The sequence below is a fragment of the Aedes aegypti genome, chromosome 3, assembly GCF_002204515.2.
Source record: "Aedes aegypti strain LVP_AGWG chromosome 3, AaegL5.0 Primary Assembly, whole genome shotgun sequence".
Lineage (NCBI taxonomy): Eukaryota > Metazoa > Arthropoda > Insecta > Diptera > Culicidae > Aedes > Aedes aegypti.
In genome coordinates this window covers 3703606-3725186 of record NC_035109.1, presented here as the reverse complement: position 1 = coordinate 3725186, position 21581 = coordinate 3703606, and the positions used below count along the sequence as shown (strand labels likewise).

The 21581-nt window shown below is 38.5% G+C and overlaps 1 protein-coding gene across 1 annotated transcript; it reads right to left on the bottom strand.

The window, feature by feature from the left end:
* Window positions 1-19006: 19006 nt before the first annotated feature.
* On the bottom strand, window positions 19007-20593 carry LOC5575373 (peroxisomal biogenesis factor 3). Its single transcript, XM_001661854.2, has one exon. The coding sequence runs from the start codon at window positions 20398-20400 to the stop codon at window positions 19279-19281; it is 1122 nt and encodes a 373-aa protein (XP_001661904.1). The 5' UTR covers window positions 20401-20593; the 3' UTR covers window positions 19007-19278.
* Window positions 20594-21581: the final 988 nt, after the last annotated feature.

Here is a 21581-nt window from a genome sequence, read left to right as displayed (position 1 = left end):
GTGACACCGCTCGGCGAGAGCTCAATTGGAACACTTTTATGTCGAATGCTAGGAACGCTATTGCCATAATTGGTACAAAAACAACGCGTTTTAAAACCAATTTTTTGAAGCTTAAAGTCAATTTAGTACCAAAACTGTTTAAATCAACTGCTCCGCAAGCCTTCAAACTAGTAATTAACACCAACAAGTCATGCTTACGTTTTAGGAACGTGGTTAAAACTTGATTTTTATCCATACTGTTGACATATTGCATCCATAATTGGTACACCTACCCTAGTTTTACTCCACTATAATTAGTTTAGACCAGCGGTTTTCAGATCGTGCTCCTCGGAGCACTTGGTGCTCGACGAAGTCTTGCCAGGTGGTATTTGTACGAATTTCTATGAATGTGCTTAAATATTTCAACTTTTTGCTTGAAAGTACACTACGAAGAATTATGTCAAAAATGAGTATTAAACCAAGCCACATCTTGAACTTTCAAGAACAAAAATTTAGATAACAAATTAATAAAACAAAATTGAAAAATCGACATATATTTGAGGATAGCTTTTAATTCAACCAATTAATCGATGTACCTTACTTACTTTACTTTTGCTGGCTCTACGTCCTTCAAGACATGACCTGCGCCACAATGTTACGCCAATTAACGATCAACGCTCCGTCATCGTAATCATCGTCATCATCGAAACTTCAAAAGCAGTTTTTCTGTTCAAAACAAAAAATTATTTGATGAAAATGTTGTTGCGGCGTGCAACTGGGACTTTTGCTCAGATGAGCGGGAACGGAACGATCGGATGATCTTCCGTCCACCTGTTGCCGGTAGCAACAGGGCACAGGACCGATAGCTCGACTGCAGGGGGATCTTGCAACTCTAGCCTTGGAAAAGGCTGTTTGGTTTCCACTGGTGGAGGGAAAGGCGGTTTGGTCACTTAACTAAACAGTATTTCGTAACTTCTTAACAGTATGGTGGTTGAAACGAAACTGAATGACTATCTGTGCACGCAAGCTCCTTAAGTAGGCTGCAGGTAGAAGGATTCATTGCATGCACAGTGAAATGGCTTCGGTGGGAAATTTCCACTGTCTTATGTACTACATACTGGATGCTGCAATCGGTGGTCCGGGTGGTGTGATGATGGAGAGCTCAAGCTAGTCGGTTGTGTTGCGTGAAGTAGTGTGTGTGTGGTTCAGGTAGGAAAGGGTGTTTGTTAGTGGTGGTAGCCGAAATACTCGCGGCGACTCGAGGTTATTTACATGAATGGGAATAGGGGGGAATGGATTACATAGGCAGGATCAACAACATAGTGAAAACGATGACTGAACTGATCAGGGTTGAAATGTTGCACACCGTTCGCGTTGTGCGTGAACAAATGTGTTCACTGTGTTTCGGTTGGAGAATAGAATACAGTGAACATATTTTCCTGTAAATTTTCTTGATTTTGAACGAAAAAACTGTTTTTGAAAATTCCGAAATCAATGACGGATCCTGCCCCCTTAACTCGGTCCATGGCTGCTAACCTCCAGTTTCTCGATCGCCCCACACTTCCAAGATCCTGCTCCACTTGGTCAAACCACCTAGCTCGTTGCGCTCCCCTTCGTCTTGTACCGGCCAGATTTGAGTTGAACACCATTTTTGCGGGATTGTTGTCTGGCATTCTCACAACGTGTCCCGCCCATCGTACCCATCCAGCTTTGGCGACCTTATGGATACTGGGTTCACCGTAGAGTTGCGCAAGCTTGTGGTTCATTCTTCTCCTCCATACGCCGTTCTCACATACTCCGCCGAAGATCGTCATAAGCACACGTCGTTCAAAAACTCCTAGCGCTTGCAGGTCCTCTTCGAGCATTGTTTACGTCTCATGCCCGTAGAGGACTACCGGTCTTATCAGCATCTTGTACATGGTACACTTAGTACGGAAGTGAAGTTTACCAGACCGCAAGGTCTTGTGGAGTCCGTAGTAAGCACGACTTCCGGCAATGATACGTCTTCGAATTTCTCTGCTGCAGTTGTTATCCGACGTTATCATTGATCCGAGGTAGACAAATTCGTCCACCACCTCGAACTCATCCCCGTCGATCATCACGCATCTGCCAATGCGAGCTCTATCGCGCTCGGTTCCTCCAGCCAGCAGATATTTCGTCTTCGACGTTTTTACCTTCAACCCAACCCGATCTGCTTCACGTTTCAGCCTGGTATACTGTTCAGAAACCACCTGGAAAGTTCTTCCGACAATGTCGACGTTGTCAGCAAAGCAGATGAACTGGCTGGATTTATTGAAGATCGTGCCCCGCATGTTGAAGCCCGCCCGTTTCATATCACCTTCTAGCGCAATATTGAACAGGAGGCAAGAAAGACCATCGCCTTGTCGAAGTCCTTTGCGTGTTTCAAATGGGTCCGATAATGCACCCGATATCTTCACACAGCACTGTACACTATCCATCGTTGCTTTGATCAGTCTAGTCAGTTTCCCGGGAAAACCATTCTCGTCCATAATCTTCCATAGCTCTTCGCGGTCGATGGTGGTGCGTAGGGACTTGATATTCGCGACACTTTTGGAGGGTCTGCCGCAACATAAAGATTTGGTCTGTCGTCGATCGCCCGTCCACAAAACCGGCTTGATAACTTCAATAGAAGTATTAGAAATAGAACGCTAGAGGCGCTGTTCCTCCATACATTGGCTGTGATATAGATGAATCAACCACAGTAGCCTTGAATTTCTACCGACGCGATCAACCAGTACTCAAACTGTCAAATCGTTTGTTTTGATTTTTCTCATATTTGAAAAAGGAAATGAAACGAGTGAAAAGAGCCTAGTATCTGGGACAATTAAGAAAGAAAAACCAACGTAATGAGAGTCGCTGTTCGATAAATTCAATTGGACGGGATCTAACTTATACAGGATTTGTTAAGTAACCCACTAATGCAAGCAATACGTTTTCAACCAGCAGTATGCGGCGCCGCCATCTTTTCGAATCCAACATATTCTAAACAACCGCTGGATACTCAAATGGATTTCAATGCGGATACTCAAATGATCTTGACTGCTGTCAAATCCATTAGGTGGGATTGGGGTTGCCATATACGTGTTTTCAACTTACAGGACTCTATGGTGCTTCTGTAAGTAAACAAGAACGGCAGTTGAATGCATCTTCTTAAAACAACACGATGGTTTCCTTCATTGGAGCGAGAAAACTGCTCTAAATGTGTCGAATAAAATTTGTATCGTAGCTGAATCTTAGACGATTCACAAGTTTCCGCAGTCATCTACATGGCAACTACAACTTCAACTCAGTGCCGATACTGCACCTTTAATTTTCCTCCCGTCATATATCACTGGATTTTTTGCTCCAATACTCATGATGCTGCAGGTTGATGTGTGCCGGGGGAGCATACCTTTACTTAGTTTCAAAACGCAATTTGCATACTTCAAATCTACCCTTCAGCCTTCACTAAATTTATGATTAACCAAGGATAACTGGCAGCAGCTCAACAACGTATTTTTATAGTATTCCATTCAAAATTAATCACACGCCAAGACGATAATGTATTAAGAGTCAAAATTCTCTAAGGCACTCAAACCACACGAAAGATCCATTCAACACGCTCAACCGAGGCTAGAAAAAAATGACAGAATCAATATTTTGATATCGAAAGCAGGTTGCTATGGATAGTGGTTATCACGCCCAATGGTATGGGTGCCCTAGTGTAGATGTAGTTGTGAACCTTAGACGAAAACAATATGCACTCTGTCTCGAAAAACACCCAGAATCCGGGTGTAAATTTTTCAAATTGGGTAATATTTCCATATGCATTTTGATGAGTCTGGAAAGCGTGTGTCATGTCTACCTATCTCAAGTGATATTAATTATTCTACCTTTTGACTTGGTACCTTTTATCTGTTCGTACCTACGGTATTTCTAAGATATAAGTACTGGCTGCAGTTGGCGCAGAAGAGAGGCTTCCCGGACTGTGGACTGATGAACATATTATTTTATTCTTTATTTACAGGATATAAAAGTGGCGACAAGGATCATGGAAACGTGTGTTGAAGATTGTCGATTTTCTTTGGTGTGGCGAATTGCCAATTGTATCTGTTTTTGAAAGTGCGGTGAAACTGCCGATTTGAGTTGAACCAAATTGTTCTTCAGGGCTGACGAAATTGTCGTTTATTGTGAACATACACACTTAGATTAAATTACTGGGGTCGGTAAAATTTTACTGGGTTTTGGAACTACCGAAAAAGTCAGTAAAATGAAAACTGTCGCCACGCGTAATTGAAAAGCAAATTTCACTATGTTTTATTTTTTATCGATATATGATATAAAAAGAAAGCTCTCTGCTAAATTTCAGTGAAAAATCTCTGTTTTTCGATTTCGGACATTTTTTTTAGTTTACTGACTTTTTCGGTAGTTCCAAAACCCAGTTATTTTTACCGAACAGATTGAGTGTGTAGTTGTTCTTTTATGAAGCGATTGCTGTATTGAGATGAACGAAATTGTTCTTTGGTGTTGACGAATTTGTCAAATGTAATGTTGAGCAGTAAAATCCAATGATTTGAATGTTTTGTTGTAGTCATGGAATCAGCAAATTTGCGTATTTAAGATAAGATCGTGGAATTCTTAGGATATATTTTCGATTGTTCGTTGTATGAGTTGTTGCAACTTGTAGGTGGCTTTTAAAGAATTATTAGAAGTTCCTAAAGGGGAAAGGACTGTCATGTCTACCTATCTCAAGTGATATTAATTATTCTACCTTTTGACTTGGTACCTTTTATCTGTTCGTACCTACGGTATTTCTAAGATATAAGTACTGGCTGCAGTTGGCGCAGAAGAGAGGCTTCCCGGACTGTGGACTGATGAACATATTATTTTATTCTTTATTTACAGGATATAAAAGCGTGTACAAGTTTCTTTGAGGGAAACAAAAACAAACTGTGTATGACGAGCGTATGCTAGTCTACGTGAGTTCAAATGTCACTAAGCTCTATAGGATGAGGACGTTTGACACTTTGAGTACCACCTCCAAATTGCGCATACTAGATGTTGGTCACAAGATTAGCAGCGACAATAGCGGTCTAATATTTATATGTCTATTATAACTTCCCGCAAATCTGCTTGCCAGTGGCGATAGACGGCGGAAGATGATCTGGGAAAGCGCTTTATAGGCTGCGTTAAGTAGTGCTGCATCCACCTTTCAATCACCTCACGTTCGTCCGTCAAGATACCTCCATCCTTATCCCGGCACATTTCGGCTCGCGGCACAAAGCCTTTGCGGCGCTTTTTATCCCGGAATAGATGGGTTTGCTGTCTTCGCTTCTGTTTGTATCGTTCCACGTTTTGACGGGTGCCTTGCTGCAGCATCATCGCCCGCGCTGCATTCTTCTCGTCCAAAACCGTCTGACATTCCTCGTCGAACCGTTCCGTCGATTTCCTTCGTCGAACCCAACGGCACCTTCCGCTGCGTTGTTTATGGCTGCTTTGAGACTACTCCAGCACTGCCCATAACTGCATATTTGTAACATTCGACAAAAGTAGGCATTGAGTAAATGGGATACCAAGTTTGCATTTTTTTGCAGTATGGGAGGGAACTGATATTTCAAAAAATCACTAAGAATTCAAAAGTGCTTATTTGAGGCTGAAATTTTGTACAACTCATACCGCTTATTGGGTGAATAGCCAGAAAAAAATTCTGATAGAAATTTCGTTGCCACTGCATTATGAGGCTCACGTATAATCTCAATGTGACTGTTATGCGGTTACAGTTGCCAATGTGACAAAACAACTTGGTATTTTTTTCGAATTTTCTAGAACAATCTCACAAATTTTAGTAATTGGATCGAAAGTATTTGTTATTTGATGACTCTCCCCGGTATTAACTCGAAATTGTCAAAAATGTCGAATGTGACTGTTATGCAGTTATGGGCAGAGCAGTCCTCAAGAGGGGCTTCGGTGAGCTCTCCCTCTTCCGGCAACGCTGCTTCAAGGCTTTGCGCGTAATCAGTTGCGACTTCGGGTAGCTAGAGTCGTTCCAGATTGTACCGTGGCGGGCGTCGGTACCGAATGTTGTTCACAACGGAGAGTCGTTGGCGCATTTTAACCGTCACTAAGGTAGTGGTCCGAATCGATGTTTGCGCCGCGATAGGTTCTAATGTCCGAGAAGTGTCTTCCATCAATCAAAACGTGGTCGATTTGCGATTCAGTTTGTTGAGGTGATCTCCAGGTGTACCGATACGGGAGGCTGTGCTGGAAGTAGGCGTATGGCCATGTTTTTGGAGGCAGCCAAATCAATCAGTCTAAGACCGTTTTCGTTCGTAAGCTGGTGAGCGCTGAACTTCCCTATAATCGGTCTAAATTCCTCCTCCTGGCCAACCTGAGCGTTGAGATCTCCGATAATGATTTTGACATCATGGCTTGGGCAGCCGTCGTATTCACGTTCCAGCTGCGCGTAGAAAGCGTCCTTATCGTCATCGTCACTTGCTAGGTGAGGGCTGTGCACGTTGATTATGCTTAGAGTGTCCATTTCCCGGCCATTTTGCTCGTCCCGGGATTCGGGACAAAAATCTTTGCTTATCCCGGGAAATCCCGGGATCCCGGGAAATCCCGGGATCCCGGGATTAATCAAATTTTCAATAAAACTAGCATTTCGGTTGAAATGGAAGTACAAATTTTAAAATACAATTTTTTTTGTCAAATAAATCAACAGATAATGTAACTTTTTAAAATAATTTGTTAATTATAGCAAATCACATTTCAGATAAGACTTTCTTATTCTGATTAAGTAACAAAACAAAAATCGAAACTTAGCTTGGCTAATTACGGGTTTGCTAAGATTTTTTTTTTCAAATTTTCTATCACACTTATCAATGGAATATAATAAAAACTACAGTCTTAATTTTAATGCAATTTGGAAAGTCATAAAAACTTTTGAGCAAAAGAAACGATTAAAGATCATTGAAGGTATTGTAGATCATGCTAAACGTTAATTACAGAAAATTATTGACTAAAGTTTACTGCCGTGAATCGCAAGTCAGTCCCTTTTGCATTTTGGTCAAAATTGAGTTGATATCAGTTTACATTATATCTTCTAATGATCTTTCAGCTGCACTAACGAGATATCACTTTTGGTTCAGTAAAATTAGGAAAAAACACCAAATTGCCCCATAATGAAAAATAAACGCATTTCGCATCGTGTAGCACAAAAATGAATCGTTACTTAGTCATATTTATATTTTTCTTGAAAAGGTAACGGAGTGAAAAGCAAACTATGAAAGTTTCATTGAGATCGAAACATGTTCCAATCTCCTGGAAGTTTTTGAATATTTGGTGGTATTTGATGGTACTTACTTGCGATTTGCAGCAGTTTAGGTGTACTTTCAAATTTATTATCTCAGAATAGGCTTATACAATCGGCTAATGTTGAAAAAACTAGACAAATAAACATATGTGTTTCTTACTTGGTAAATTGATCTTTTCATAAAAATAGTTACTCGTTTATTCTCTTTTTCATTATACTTTTCAACTTTATCAAATAAGGTTGAAAGTGAGGAAAAAATTCATTGTTTTTCATTGAAATTTAGTGGTTTTCTTCAAATTCTACGTACATTTCGGGAATCCCGGGATGGACACTCTAATTATGCTGATATTGAAGAAACGGCCTTTGATCCTCAACTTGCACATTCTGTTGTCGATTGGCCACCACCCAATCACGCGCCTCTGTATTTCGCCCATCACGATAAAAGCTGTGCCCAGCTCATGTCTGTTGCCGCAGCTCTGGTAGATGGTATAACCATCCCTATACGTATGTACCGTCGACCCTTTCCAGCAATCCTCCTGCAGCGCTACGATGTCGAATTTGCGGACCCTCAATAATTCGGAAAGAATGCGGGTACTTCCCAAGAAATTGAGAGACTTACAGTTCCATGATCCGAGTTTCCAATCGTTAGTCCGTTATCGATGCCTGGGTCTATGCCGATTGTTCCGGTCCGAATTTACATTGTATGCTTCCTGTACTGATGATTTTTACGGCTGGCTTGTAAGGCCTGCACCAACCCCCTGCCTCGCCGGAGGATCATCGTGCACAGCACTGTTTAGAGTCCCACGCTGGCACTAGGACCATGATCAGCCGCCCCTAACATGGAGAACAGACGCTCTGATAAGCTACACCCTCAGAAGAGAGGCACGTAGGGAAAGGGAACGTAGCTCTAAATAGTTGGAGCAGAATGATCAATATACACACTAATACCACAGTAAAAAAAATCGCACACTTCAATGATATTATTGTACTTTGAACTATGTTCGCATTTATCAGGGTGCAGGTGGAATTCTTAAAAAAATAATACAGTGACTCAATTTCATTTTCGTACGGGGCACTGTTTTCATATCAAGTTGGTATAAAACTATCAAATGGTGCATGGACTTCGATATATTTTATCAATAATGAAGGTTATAGGTGTCATCTATTGTTTGGCAATGACGAACTGTATTCATTTGCTTAAATCTTTGGAAAAATGGAAAAGTATTGAGATTGTGTCTATAATTGACCCAATTCCATATTGGTACACCTAACAAAAAAGAAATATACAGCATTTAAAACTAATTTTTAATGAACTAGATGATTACTTAAGCTCTTCGTTGTGTTGTTCAGATGCAGTAGAATACATTTGGAAAATTCATAAGCGGACATATTTGAAACTTAAGTAAATTTAATAACAATACCAGTTTTCCCATGTTTTTTGCTAAAATATTCGGTAAGTCGAACAAAAAATTGCATTTTTTTTTTCAACATCACTTCCTTAAGAATGATAACTGCGAATATTGCACAAGTTTCAAAAAATTATAATCAGTTTTAGAGTAGCTAGGAGTGGATATCGACAACTTATACTTTTGCATCTTAGGTAGTATAACATTTATAACAAATCAAAAACCAAAAATTTTAGTCAATTTCTTTATGCTTGGCTCCTAAATGTATATACATAATCCATAGTATGTTCCTATCAAAACATTGCGTAATTATCATTTTTAATTTACATTTTACTACCAAACATGACTATAGAGATTTAAAGAATAAATATTATTGCCATAACCGCAACACAAACGTTTTTTAAAATGATGAAAACAACAGGATATATTCTATTAAAAAGTATATCAATGCTCTCTGCTCATTCAAGTTATTTTGTATTTTTCTTATAAATTTCTATAAATTGTAAAATAGGGTACCATTTTGAATATAATTTTAATATAATTTCAAAGATAATTGAATATTACGATGACATCAATTATGTGGAGGTATGTACAGCGTAGTTTAGGGTACTTTATTGTAAAATGAAGTTCGTAGTTCAAATTATTTTTACAGATAAATACAAAATTAACATTTACCTGTTTATTTTCTGAACTCAAAAGGGATAAAAACTGTTTATGATTTCTGTAAAGTGTATATATTTCAACTAAATTTCTATCAGAGCTTACGAGTATAATCTATAGATTGGATCCAATGACAAAAATAAACGTTATTGTTCGAATTATTGGATTTTATAGCAAAAATCGTTGGAAAACTGGCATTTCTCATAATTTTACCTAAATTTCATATATGTCTACTAATAAATTGTCCAAAAGTATTTCACTACATCTGAACATCATAATAAAGTACTTCAGTAATAAAATAGAGCTTCTAAATTTTGTTTTGAACGTTGTGCGTATGAATTTTGGTTGGTGTACGAATATGGAACTGGGTGAATTTTAGACATCAATTCAATACATTTCTATTAATCAAAAGATAAATGTAAATGGAAACATTTTGTGATTGGCAAAAAATAGATGACACCTATTACCTTCAATGTGGATAAAGTATTTGCAGCTCAATACTTCATTTAATAGTTTTTTACTAACTTGATGTGGAAACAGTATCCTGTACGAATATGGAATTGGGCCACTGTATGTATTTGGGTTCGAAAAATCCAAAGGTTTATAAAAATCCATTGATGAAATTTTGATTTTCTTTTTCACTTTTTAGCTATTTTTTATACTAAAAACCACGTTGTTCGACGCATATCAGTCTATACAAAATGCATGTAAAAAATAAAAATAAAATCTCCGTTTATGAAAGTATAGACGAATGTACCGTAAAGTGCCTTATTTCAGCGTACCTAAGACTCTCATTCCGCGCATTTTGGAATATTTCTTTTATATCCTGTAAATAAAGAATAAAATAATATATTAACACAGACATATCACATTAACCAGTCCACAGTTCGGGAAGAAAAAAAAAAGCGTTTCAATAGGACCTAGATGGTTTTGCATTAAATTTAACTGGAATAAAGACCAACCTTATCTCTAATAGGCTTTGGAAGAAAACTAATTTCCAATTGGAAAATGTAAACAGACATAAAAGATTGTGATATTTTTATATTCAATCTGAGCATTGTAAATCCTGTTTTCCAAATGTTGTGAGTTGGTTCTGTCTTGTTGTAGCCTTCGCCTTCGCGTGCTATAATTGATAGAGATCAGTGCGCATCGTACCTTCGTGCTGTGCGTACACGAATTCTCTCTGCTCTTGGAAGTTTTCTTAAAAACTACCTAAAGCAGTAAAACAGTACTTTTCAGTGCTACAAAAACAGTACTTTTCAGTACTATTTTTCTACTATTGATCCCTTTACGATCCTTGTTTGGACCCGTGCCTTCGATTTTTCGTTGGACCCGTTGGCGAAAGCTAGCGGTGGTAATCCTTCTTGGACACCGTCTTGGGAAAAAAACCTCTCGAAGGTCACGTCTTCTTTCGTTTATTAACTAAACATGGTATCAACAACCAACAAAAGGAAGGGTGAATCTCTGAATTCACTACTTCCTTCCAAAAAATTGGGTTTTAAAACTGTCACTACACGTGGCAAGAATGGAAGAAAGGACGTTTCCCCGGAATGCGAACTTTCTTCCAAGGGTGAAATGAATAATTGTATCGAAATGAACAATCAGTTCGATGCTCTAGACAAATTTTCCGAACACCAAATCGAAGCAGCCTCTAGCCCAGGCTCTTTGATTCAAGTGAGGAAGCAAAGAGCGCCGCCTACAGTGATCAGTTGTTCCGAATTTTTGGGGATTTAGGCAGGAGATCTTGAACTCCATTAGGGGAATCAAGGTTTCCTTCCAAATCGCAAAGAAAGGAGACTGTCGCGTTTTGCCGGAAACTCTTAAAGATCGTGAACTTCTTCTCAAACATCTTGAATAGAAGAAGCACAAATTTTTTACTTATGACGACAAAACTGAACGTTTGTTCAAAGTTGTCTTGAAAGGTCTCTCAATTGACTATAAATCACCTGAAGAGATCAAAAATGGAATAAATGATTTACTTGGATTTTCCCCTGTTCAAGTAATCATTATGAAAAAGAGAACCCAATCTGGAATTGTTCGGAAAGGGCTTTCTCAAGAATTTTATTTAGTTCACTTTAACAAAAAAGAACTAAATAATATTAAAGCTTTAGAAAAAGCAAAACTTTTGTTTGATGTCCGTGTGACATGGGAACATTTCCAGAAACCTGGAGGAAATTACCAGAACCCCACTCAGTGCCGTCGGTGCCAAAAGTGGGGTCATGGTACAAAAAATTGTCGCATGGATGCTAAATGCATGATTTGCGGAGGTTCTTCTCACGCCAAAGATGTCTGTCCAGTGAAGGAAGATACCACCAAATTCATATGCTGTAATTGCGGGGCTAACCATAAGTCCAATTTTTGGAATTGTCCTTCACGCAAAAGGATCATTGAGGCTCGTGCCAGGCTGCCAGATAATATCCGTTACGATAACGGTCGTTTCCGGAATTTGCCTGGTAGAGTATCGAACAATGCTCATTTTTCAGTTAACGATCGCTTGATCATGAATCATACCCATCAGGAAGATCATAATCATGCTCATTCACAAACTAATTTTAATCCGTCGGGTAGCCGTTCGAATCTTTCAATTTCGAATGTATCTACCCACGGAAAATCCTTTGCCGATATCGTAGCAGGAAATTCGAACTCCTCCCCTGTTCGATCCATGGGTACCCATCAGGGAATGTCTGAAAACTCAGTGCAGTGCCAAAATCATGCGTGCCACTCAGAAATTGATTGTGCGTCTCCCATTCTTTGCGAGTTAACTCAAAGCAAGGCGCAGGAGACTATTTGTTTTTGTGCGAGACAAAGCAAAGCACAATCTCTACTCTTTCAGTCTCTTTCATAAAAGCACAAAATCCACTCTAGAATATTTTCAACAAAGTATGCTTTGAAAGCGGACAAGCTTAATAAGTAATTCGCAAAAACTTATTGTTGTGGATTGTTGACATATTTGGTAAAGTTAGAAACATAAGGTGGTGACGAATTATGTTCAACGTGTTTAAGAATTTTGACAGTCACATATTAATGAAATGAATTCAAGTGAATTTATTTACGCGTGTACGAAACGCAAAGAGTGAAAATGAGACAATACCGATACCATGCATCCCAAAGCACATTGCGAGTCAGCACTGCCAGGGTGCAGTCCAAAGAAAAATACTCCTGCACGTCTCTTTCGAATTTTGGGTGCTATCTCGCAGCAGCGCGTGTAGCACCGAAAGAGATTTGAGTCGCACCCCATCCCTGGTACCCATTCTACTTGTTTCAAATCAAATGGAAAAAACCCTACCGCCACAGGTAATTCCGCTTCTTCGTCTACCGGAAATTCTAATGGGAAATCACATGACATGTCTGCCTCTGATTTTAATTTTCTAACTGAACAATTGAATCTAATGATTGATGCAATGTTCAAAGCCACCACTATGACTGAAGCAGTCCAAGTAGGTGTAAAATTTACAAATCAAATTGTTATTGGATTACGTTTTTCTAATGGATCCAAATAATAATTTAAATATTTTAAATTGGAATGCTCGTTCTCTGAATGGTAAAGAGGACGAGCTGCTTAATTTTCTTACGGTTAATAACGTGCATATAGCAGTTGTTACCGAAACGTATTTTAAACCTGGATCTAAACTCAAAAGAGATCCTAACTTTTTTGTTTATCGTAATGATCGACTTGATGGGGCATGTGGGGGAGTTGCAATCATCATTCATAGGCGTATAAAACATCAACTGTTTTCATCATTTGAAACTAGAGTTTTTGAAACTTTAGGTGTTTCTGTTGAAACACAGTTTGGTAAATATACTTTCATAGCTGCCTATTTGCCTTTTCAATGCTCTGGACAGCAAGTTAATTTGCTCCAAACTGACTTGCGAAAATTGACTCGCAATAAGTCAAAATTTTTTGTCATTGGTGACTTTAATGCCAAACATCGGTCATGGAATAATTCTCAAAGTAATGCCAACGGCAGAATTTTATTTGATGAGTGCTCTTCAGGATATTTCTCAATTCAATACCCTGATAGCCCCACATGTTTTTCCTCTTCTAGAAATCCATCTACGATTGATTTGGTCTTAACCGACTCTAGTCATCTTTGTAGCCAACTGATTACTCATGCTGATTTTGATTCTGATCATGTCCCTGTTACATTTCAAATATCCCAAGAAGCGATTCTCAATCCTATCAGCTCCACTTTCAATTATTTACGAGCCGACTGGAATATATATAAAACGTATGTTGACCCTAATCTTGATGTTAACATTTCTTTAGAAACTAAACTTGATATTGACAATGCTCTTGAAACTTTAACAAATTCCATTGTTGAAGCCCGGACCATTGCAATTCCAAAATGTGAAGTAAAATTTGAATCCGTGATTATAGACGATGATCTTAAACTCTTTTTTTTTTTTTTTTTTTTTTTTTTTTTTTTTTTTTTTTTTTTTTTTTTTTTTTTTTTCTAAGGCACTCCGTGCTCATGGCCACTACTGTGCCGGAATCAGTTTTTATCTGTATCTTCCTTACCGATACAGTTCTATTTTTAACTAATCTATATTTACATCTGCTTTCACTCTCTTCCGCTCTTTTTTGCTCTCACACCGAACAGGTAGGAGAGTGAGAGCTGTTGGTCCAATCGATTTCCATAAGCCATAGTCCATTGCTCTCGCGGTGGTTCGTTTTGCCGTGTTCCTGAGTCGTTTGAGGCTAGCTGCCTGCGAAGTGGGTCAAGTTTGTCTCAGTCACCATCTGAAACTGACGGAGAATGGATGTGCTCCCCTTCTAAGCACAGTCCTCCGTGCGGCGTCTTCTGGTGGCTGGACGGGTTATTTTTTGGAGGGGCTGGGAATTGAATCCATGACCTTCCGCTTATGAAGCGGAAGCGTAACCTCAAGGCTACGGACCCCCCTATCTTAAACTCTTGATTCGTCTTAAAAACGTGAGGAGAAGGCAATTTCAACGCTTTCGCGATCCTGCTATGAAAATCATATGGCAGGATTTGCAGAAAGAAATCAAGAAACGTTTTGCTCAATTAAGAAACAAAAATTTTGAAAATAAAATTTCTCAATTGGACCCTGGCTCTAAGCCCTTTTGGAAATTATCTAAAATCTTGAAAAAACCTCAGAAGCCAATACCGGCATTGAAAGAGGAAAACAAATTATTACTAACTAATTGCGAAAAAGCTCAAAAACTTGCTATGCCGTTTAAAAGTGCGCACAATTTTAATTTAGGACTTACTAGTCCAATTGAAAATGAAGTTACTCAGGAGTTCGAAAATATTCTCAATCAAGAGAACGTTTTCGAAAATGCCTGGGAGACTGATTTGGAAGAAGTGAGAACTATTATTAACCTTCCAGTCGTCGCGTGGTTGGCCACCGTCAGAACCACCCCGCTGTTGTTGTGATCGAAAAGCGAGGTTTTTTAACCAGTGTTGTACAAAATACAACAGCGCGACGACTGAAGTGTTAAAAAATTCAAAAACATGAAAGCTCCTGGCGATGATGGAATTTTCTACATCCTCATCAAGAAACTTCCAGAAAGCAGCTTATCATTTTTAGTTAACATATTTAACAAATGTTTTCAATTAGCATATTTTCCTGACAAATGGAAAAATGCTAAGGTTGTTCCAATTTTAAAACCAGACAAAAATCCTGCAGAAGCTTCTAGCTATCGTCCAATCAGTTTGCTTTCCTCCATCAGTAAACTTTTTGAAAAGGTTATTTTGAACAGAATGATGGCCCACATCAACGAAAATTCAATTTTTGCCAATGAACAGTTCGGATTCCGCCATGGACATTCGACCACTCATCAACTTTTACGTGTAACAAATTTGATCCGTTCCAACAAATCTTAAGGCTATTCTATACTGGTCTTGCTCTTCTAGACATAGAAAAAGCATTCGACAGTGTTTGGCATGAAGGTTTGATTGTAAAATTGAAAAACTTTAATTTTCCAACATACATTGTTAGAATAATTCAAAGTTATCTGTCAAATCGTACACTTCAGGTTAATTATCAGAACTCCAGGTCTGAAAGACTTCCTGTAAGAGCTGGTGTTCCCCAAGGCAGCATTTTGGGACCAATATTATACAATATTTTCACATCTGACTTACCTGAGTTACCTCAGGGATGTCAAAAATCTTTGTTTGCGGATGACACAGGCCTCTCCGCCAAAGGTCGAAGCCTGCGTGTCATCTGTAGTCGATTGCAAAAAAGTTTGGATATTTTTTCTTCATACTTGCAAAAATGGAAGATTTCTCCTAATGCTTCCAAAACTCAACTAATAATATTCCCACATAAACCAAAAGCTCTTTATTTGAAACCTTCAAGTAGACATGTTGTCACGATGAGAGGGGTTCCAATAAATTGGTCAGATGAAGTTAAGTATCTAGGGCTCATGCTAGATAAGAATTTAACTTTCAAAAATCACATTGAGGGCATTCAAGCCAACTGTAATAAATATGTAAAATCTCTCTATCCCCTTATTAATAGAAAATCAAAACTTTGTCTTAAGAACAAGCTTTTGATATTCAAACAAATTTTCAGGCCAGCCATGTTGTATGCTGTACCAATATGGACTAGCTGTTGTAATACCAGGAAGAAAGCTCTGCAGAGAATTCAAAATAAAATTTTGAAAATGATTCTGAGGCTTCCTCCCTGGTATAGTACCAATGAGTTACATAGAATATCCAATGTTGAAACATTGGAACAAATGTCAAATACAATCATTAATAATTTCAGGCAAAAATCGTTACAATCTTCTATTGCCACGATTAATGAGTTATATGTTTAGATTAAGTTAGGTTAAGTATAGTAAAAACGTTTTTTTTCTCTTATAAGCAGGTGAAATCAACTCACCTGTAAAAAAAACTGAACTGCTACGGCAAATGAAATGTAATATGTTGTTAACAAAATGTTAATTAAATCTTAAATTTATTTTACCAAATTAGGATGATAGTGTTGTCTAATGACACAGAACACCTAGATATAATAAATGAATGTAATGTTTGAAATGATACTAATAAAGAAATTAAAAAAAAAAAATGATAGAGATTATAAATCAGGTATAAAATATGAAGTAATGCAGGGATTCTTCGGTATTCAAAGCATATTTACCTTGAAATCAATCTAACACAGGGTTTAAAGTTCAGCAGCTTCTGAAGTTCCTCAAAAATCAAGCGGGCGCCATCTTGGGATTTGCGCTCAACATCGAATGTACGTACAACATGCAGATGTCAAAATGAACTTAGTCACCTACGTGAATTTCACGGAAGTGCGATAGGTAACCTCAGTAACAATTACCGATTCACTATTTGATGGTTATGAATGGCTTAGTGATCTTTATCTTAGTCAGGTAAAGTGGAGGCAAAATGAATTTGGAATGATCTACGTGATTTTTCACGTAGCAATGACGTTTGGATTTTTTTGAGTGTAAGACAAGTGTAATTTTTTCATAACAATCAATTGCCAATGTCATAAGAACGCTTATGAACCCCATTGCTCATCATTGTGAAGAACCACGTGAGGCAAATTTTCTCGGCACAGCCATTTCACTATCAGAAATTCAATATGGCTTCCGAAATGGACGTGTATGCTGATTTGTCGCTGGCTGACCCCGTTTCTAATGCATCAAAGGGTAAATATTTTCTATTTATCATCAATTCAGCTGTAACTAACATTTTCTTTCGATCAGATTAAGGAATTGGATCCAAAGAATAAGATTTTTGAATGAAAATTCAAAACCATTTTTATGACGCGTAAGAAATCACAAACCCCCCTCATCCATTGATCCGCCCCTAACGTAAACCTGCACCAATTCAGGCGTTCTTCGCAACTTTTCTCAGTAATGTTTCGCTGCTATAATATACTTCTTCGCGTTCAAAATAGGTTAGCCAAATAGAGAAAATCGAATTTTCATCCATTTTGTCGTATCGCAAATCGATTCTAATGCTTACAGTAAAGTGCTTTAATCGAATTGCGACATGACAAAATGAATGAAAATTTGATTTTCCCAAGTTGGTTAACCTATTTTTCAACGCGGATTAGTATTATTCATTCATTGAAATTTATAATCTACACTGAGCCAGAAATTGCGTACGAATTTCATAAGAGAACGCTTGTGAATTGATTTCTTGACTGGTTTTCTCTCTTTCATAAGATTTTTATGAAACACAAAACGTCCGATATTCACAAGAAATTCTTGTCGTTATCATTAGAGATCTTATGAATATCTTTATTTTCCTAAATTCAAAAAGCGATTCTCTAAATACATAATGGTCCTAAAGAATTCCATAATTGATATCTATGATCCTTCGTAAGAGTATCTTATGATATTATACCTATTTGTATTATGAACGCAATGATCGATGGAAGTTCACAAGTTTTTCTTATGAATCTCATTAGATGCTTCTTATGTCTTTATTCCAAAAGAATTTCGTATGAAATTCTTACGTGGTTTTTGATAGCAAGTCGACTCTTTTTCACAAGTGTTACTAATCATTGTCATACGCGCGCTTATGAATTTCAATCGTGAATATTTTGTTATTAGCATCTCTCCACGTAATTCATAAGATTTTCGTATGAAATTGTTAAGAAAATCGTACTCCATTAGATTGTCTTATGAATGTCAATGATCAATGCGTTTGATATCCAAAAAGAGTTTCTTATGGAATTATATCTGTTTTTGTAATGAGTGTTATTTCATAAGTCTGTTGTGGAATGTTATAAGATTCTCGAATGAAGAACAAAATACTTCTTATGTCGTTATTTCATAAGAAATTCGTATGTACCTCATACGTTCCGTTTCCTCAGTGTAAAGCTCAAATTACACAAGACAGGCTTATGGAACCAAGAATGGATCAGAACCTAATTCATAAGACTATCTATGGATTTTGTTATCAAGTCAATGCTGGTTCATAAGACCATCTTACGAAATTCCTTCGAGGTGTATTATGGAAACAACATCTGCCGAAAACCATCCGATGGTCTTATGAATTTCAAAGATTTTTCTTGTGTCGTAATTCCATAAGCAAATCTTATGACAGTCTTACGTTTGCTTTCCTCAGTGTAGGATAGAAAAGCAGATGGTTAAGCTTGAGTACTGCACACAAAATCGATCAATTTTGATCCAAGAGAGCCACAATTCAAGTTTCGGTGAAATGAAATGAGTGAGTGCGAATCATTTCACCGAAACATGAATTGCGGCCCACCGAGATCGTAATTGTCGGATCCGATGTGCAACACTAAAGCCCAACCACCTCCCCCTCCATCTCAGGAATACAACGCACAGTTATAACAGTTCATGGCTTCACAATTCGAATTTCGGGGAAATGAGTCTGGTCAACACTGGAACGAAGAGACATAAATTGGCTCCAAAAAGGTGAGCATCAGTTTGCCGATGCGAGTCGAGAATAACTCACTCCATTCCTCCTACCCTATAAGTCCAACGAACTGTTCCAAAATTTTGGAAGTAGTGTTGTAGTGTCGTAAACGTTATCAAATTCCTGTGAATTTGATCTAGGTATGTGAAACATTTATCGCAAGGTTTTTTTTTTGGATTTTCGATAAGACCGGAGACACCAAGAGAATGATAACACGATGCGTGGGTGAGATAAAGAAACTTGTCTAAAGAGTGCCCACAAGAATAAGACCATAAAACTTTGTTCGAAAGAAAATAGTTTATTGTTAGAGTTTTGAACTATATATTAATACAGTGTTCTACCTTTCTCAATTGTCGTACCCAGCCCTTCGCTTTTCAGTTTTCCATCCTGCGCCTGCAAAACAAGCTTAAACCACACTTAAACATAAAAGTCTTTCCACCTAAACCTGAATTACTACAAATCGTAGAATATAGCCTTAGATCCCTACTGCTCGAATGTATTCCATCAATCTTACACTTAATAGAAATGCAACACAAGAACCCTCCTTACTCTACTGGCAAAAGGTTTCATACACATTAACCCCTAGGGTTTTCAGCTTCTCCGACTGCATAAATCGGGACACCAGCGACGACATCATATCGCTGTTTCTTAGCTCGAGTCCATTCAGTCCGTTGGAACCGTTTGACGCGCTTCCGATTAAGCCTCCGAGCGTTTTGGACGTCAGCCCATTGACGATTGGGATCAGCTTGGCCAGGGATATCTTAATCGTGTTGATGTTCGACAGCGCGTCCACATTCAGGGAGGACTTCGAAGTGGACGGAGGAGTTGGTTCCGCCTCGGCATAGTACTCTGCCAGCTTGTCCACAATGAGCGAGAAGCCATTCGTCACGTTGGACAGGCAGACGTCGGCCACTTCCGCATTCTCAAGGACATCCAACGTTTCGTCGTACATCTGACTGAGAATGTCGCTTCGGTTCACTTCCTGGGGAAGTGTGTATTTGGCGATGTTCTTTGTGAGACTTTGCTCGTCGTTATTCAGCGCCATCTGAATGGACCAGAACAAGGTCTCGGCATCGGCCAGCGTCAGTTGCTGCTTCAGATTGTATCGCTGCATGACCACCGTCACGTTCTTCCGGACCACTGCCATCAGCCTGTCCAGTCCTTCTCCCATAAAGTACTGAATCATCGAAAGGTACGTAGTTTGAATGTCGACAGTAATTTGCTTGTCATCCTGCCCCATTGTGTCCTTGTACAGATATCCTCCTAGCAGGTTAATCTGGGTTTTCAACGTTACGGCCAACATCGACGAAGCATACACAAGGGTCACGATCCGACTGAACGCCAGAATCTTCAACTCGTCCCACAGGTCCAGCTTGTTGTCCGGATTGGAACGTAGCTTCTCCAACACCTCCGAAGTGCTCAAGTCCTTAAGGGCCTTCTCCGACACCGTTGGGGACAATCCGACTATCGTTTGATTGCATGTCCGTTCTGTCGATTCGAAGTGCTGCATCCGCTTGAACTTCTCTGCGATTTCCTTCGCCTGGCGCTCCTGGAACTCTCGCAGCTTGTACTGGATTATTTTGATCAGGAACAGGCCACTTCCCAAAACGACCCCCGTCGTAATGAACTTCCTCCGGTGGCGGTAGAAGAAATCCTTGATTGCGGCCAACATTTTATGCACTGCTGCTGCTGTTGAGCGCACAAAGGTCAAGAGGTTCTTGCGGTCACGAACGCGGTGCGAGGAAGATAACACGAATTGAAATTCACTTTTTTTTATCGCGATTACGACGAAGTTAATGATTTTTTGGCCGTCTGCCGTCTGATGGTGGTTCTCGTTCTTCACACGATTGATGTTTTCTCGGATGTTTTTCTTATTAGAAGCGAACTATCGCTGTCATTCGTCGGGAAATATTTCGATGCACGAAGCGAACGCCAGTGCTGCCATATGGTTTTCGGTTTGATTCATACTGTGCATTAGTGTGGTACAAAATTTAGATTCTCGATCCAGTCCACATCTTGGATTGCATTTCTCGCATACCTTCTGATCTCGCCTTAAAAGCGATTGGTAACCATGAGCGTTAATGATTAATCATAAATTTAATCATGATTAATGATTAATGATTATGATTAATCAAAAATGTTAATCATTAATCACAAAAAATCGAGTTATTCATTAATCACTAATCAGAATCATTGCAATATTATGTTTTAATCATTAATCATTAATCATAATCATAAAGATCGCCAATTTTAATCAGTAATCATAATCTTAATCATAAATCAAACATTTGATCAATCATCAATCAATCATTGAACAAAATTCGACAAATTTTGCAACATTGCCTTCTAATGTATGAATAAATTTTGCATTTTTTGTATCGTTTGATAAGAACAATGATAGCTTATGCCCAACGAAGTTCCAAATTCAACCAAGTACAGCAAGACTTTGCTTAATATCTGCGGACGTTACCATAAGACTAAAAAAGACCCTTAAATATTTCCTTCGGCGCATTTTCTTAGTTGTATTTGATCCGAATCCAAAGACCCTGTTAGACGCTTGTTGGTGGTACCATTCTACATGAAGGATTGCTACTTATAGGCGCAGATCATCAAATTTCGACCAAGCACTAGTTTTCTAGCCGTTTATAAGATGTTTGTATACTTTGTATGAAAATTCGAAAATTTGTACAAAATTTTCGAGATCGAAAATTAGTCCTTTTCTCCTAGTAGGTGGTATTTCTGTCAATAGCTGCTTGTTGTTTTTGTTCACGTTTGATGTCTGCAATCCTATATCGCCTGAAGATATCCACTGAATGAAGCAGAGCGTTAAGTTAATCTTGATTATACATTTGA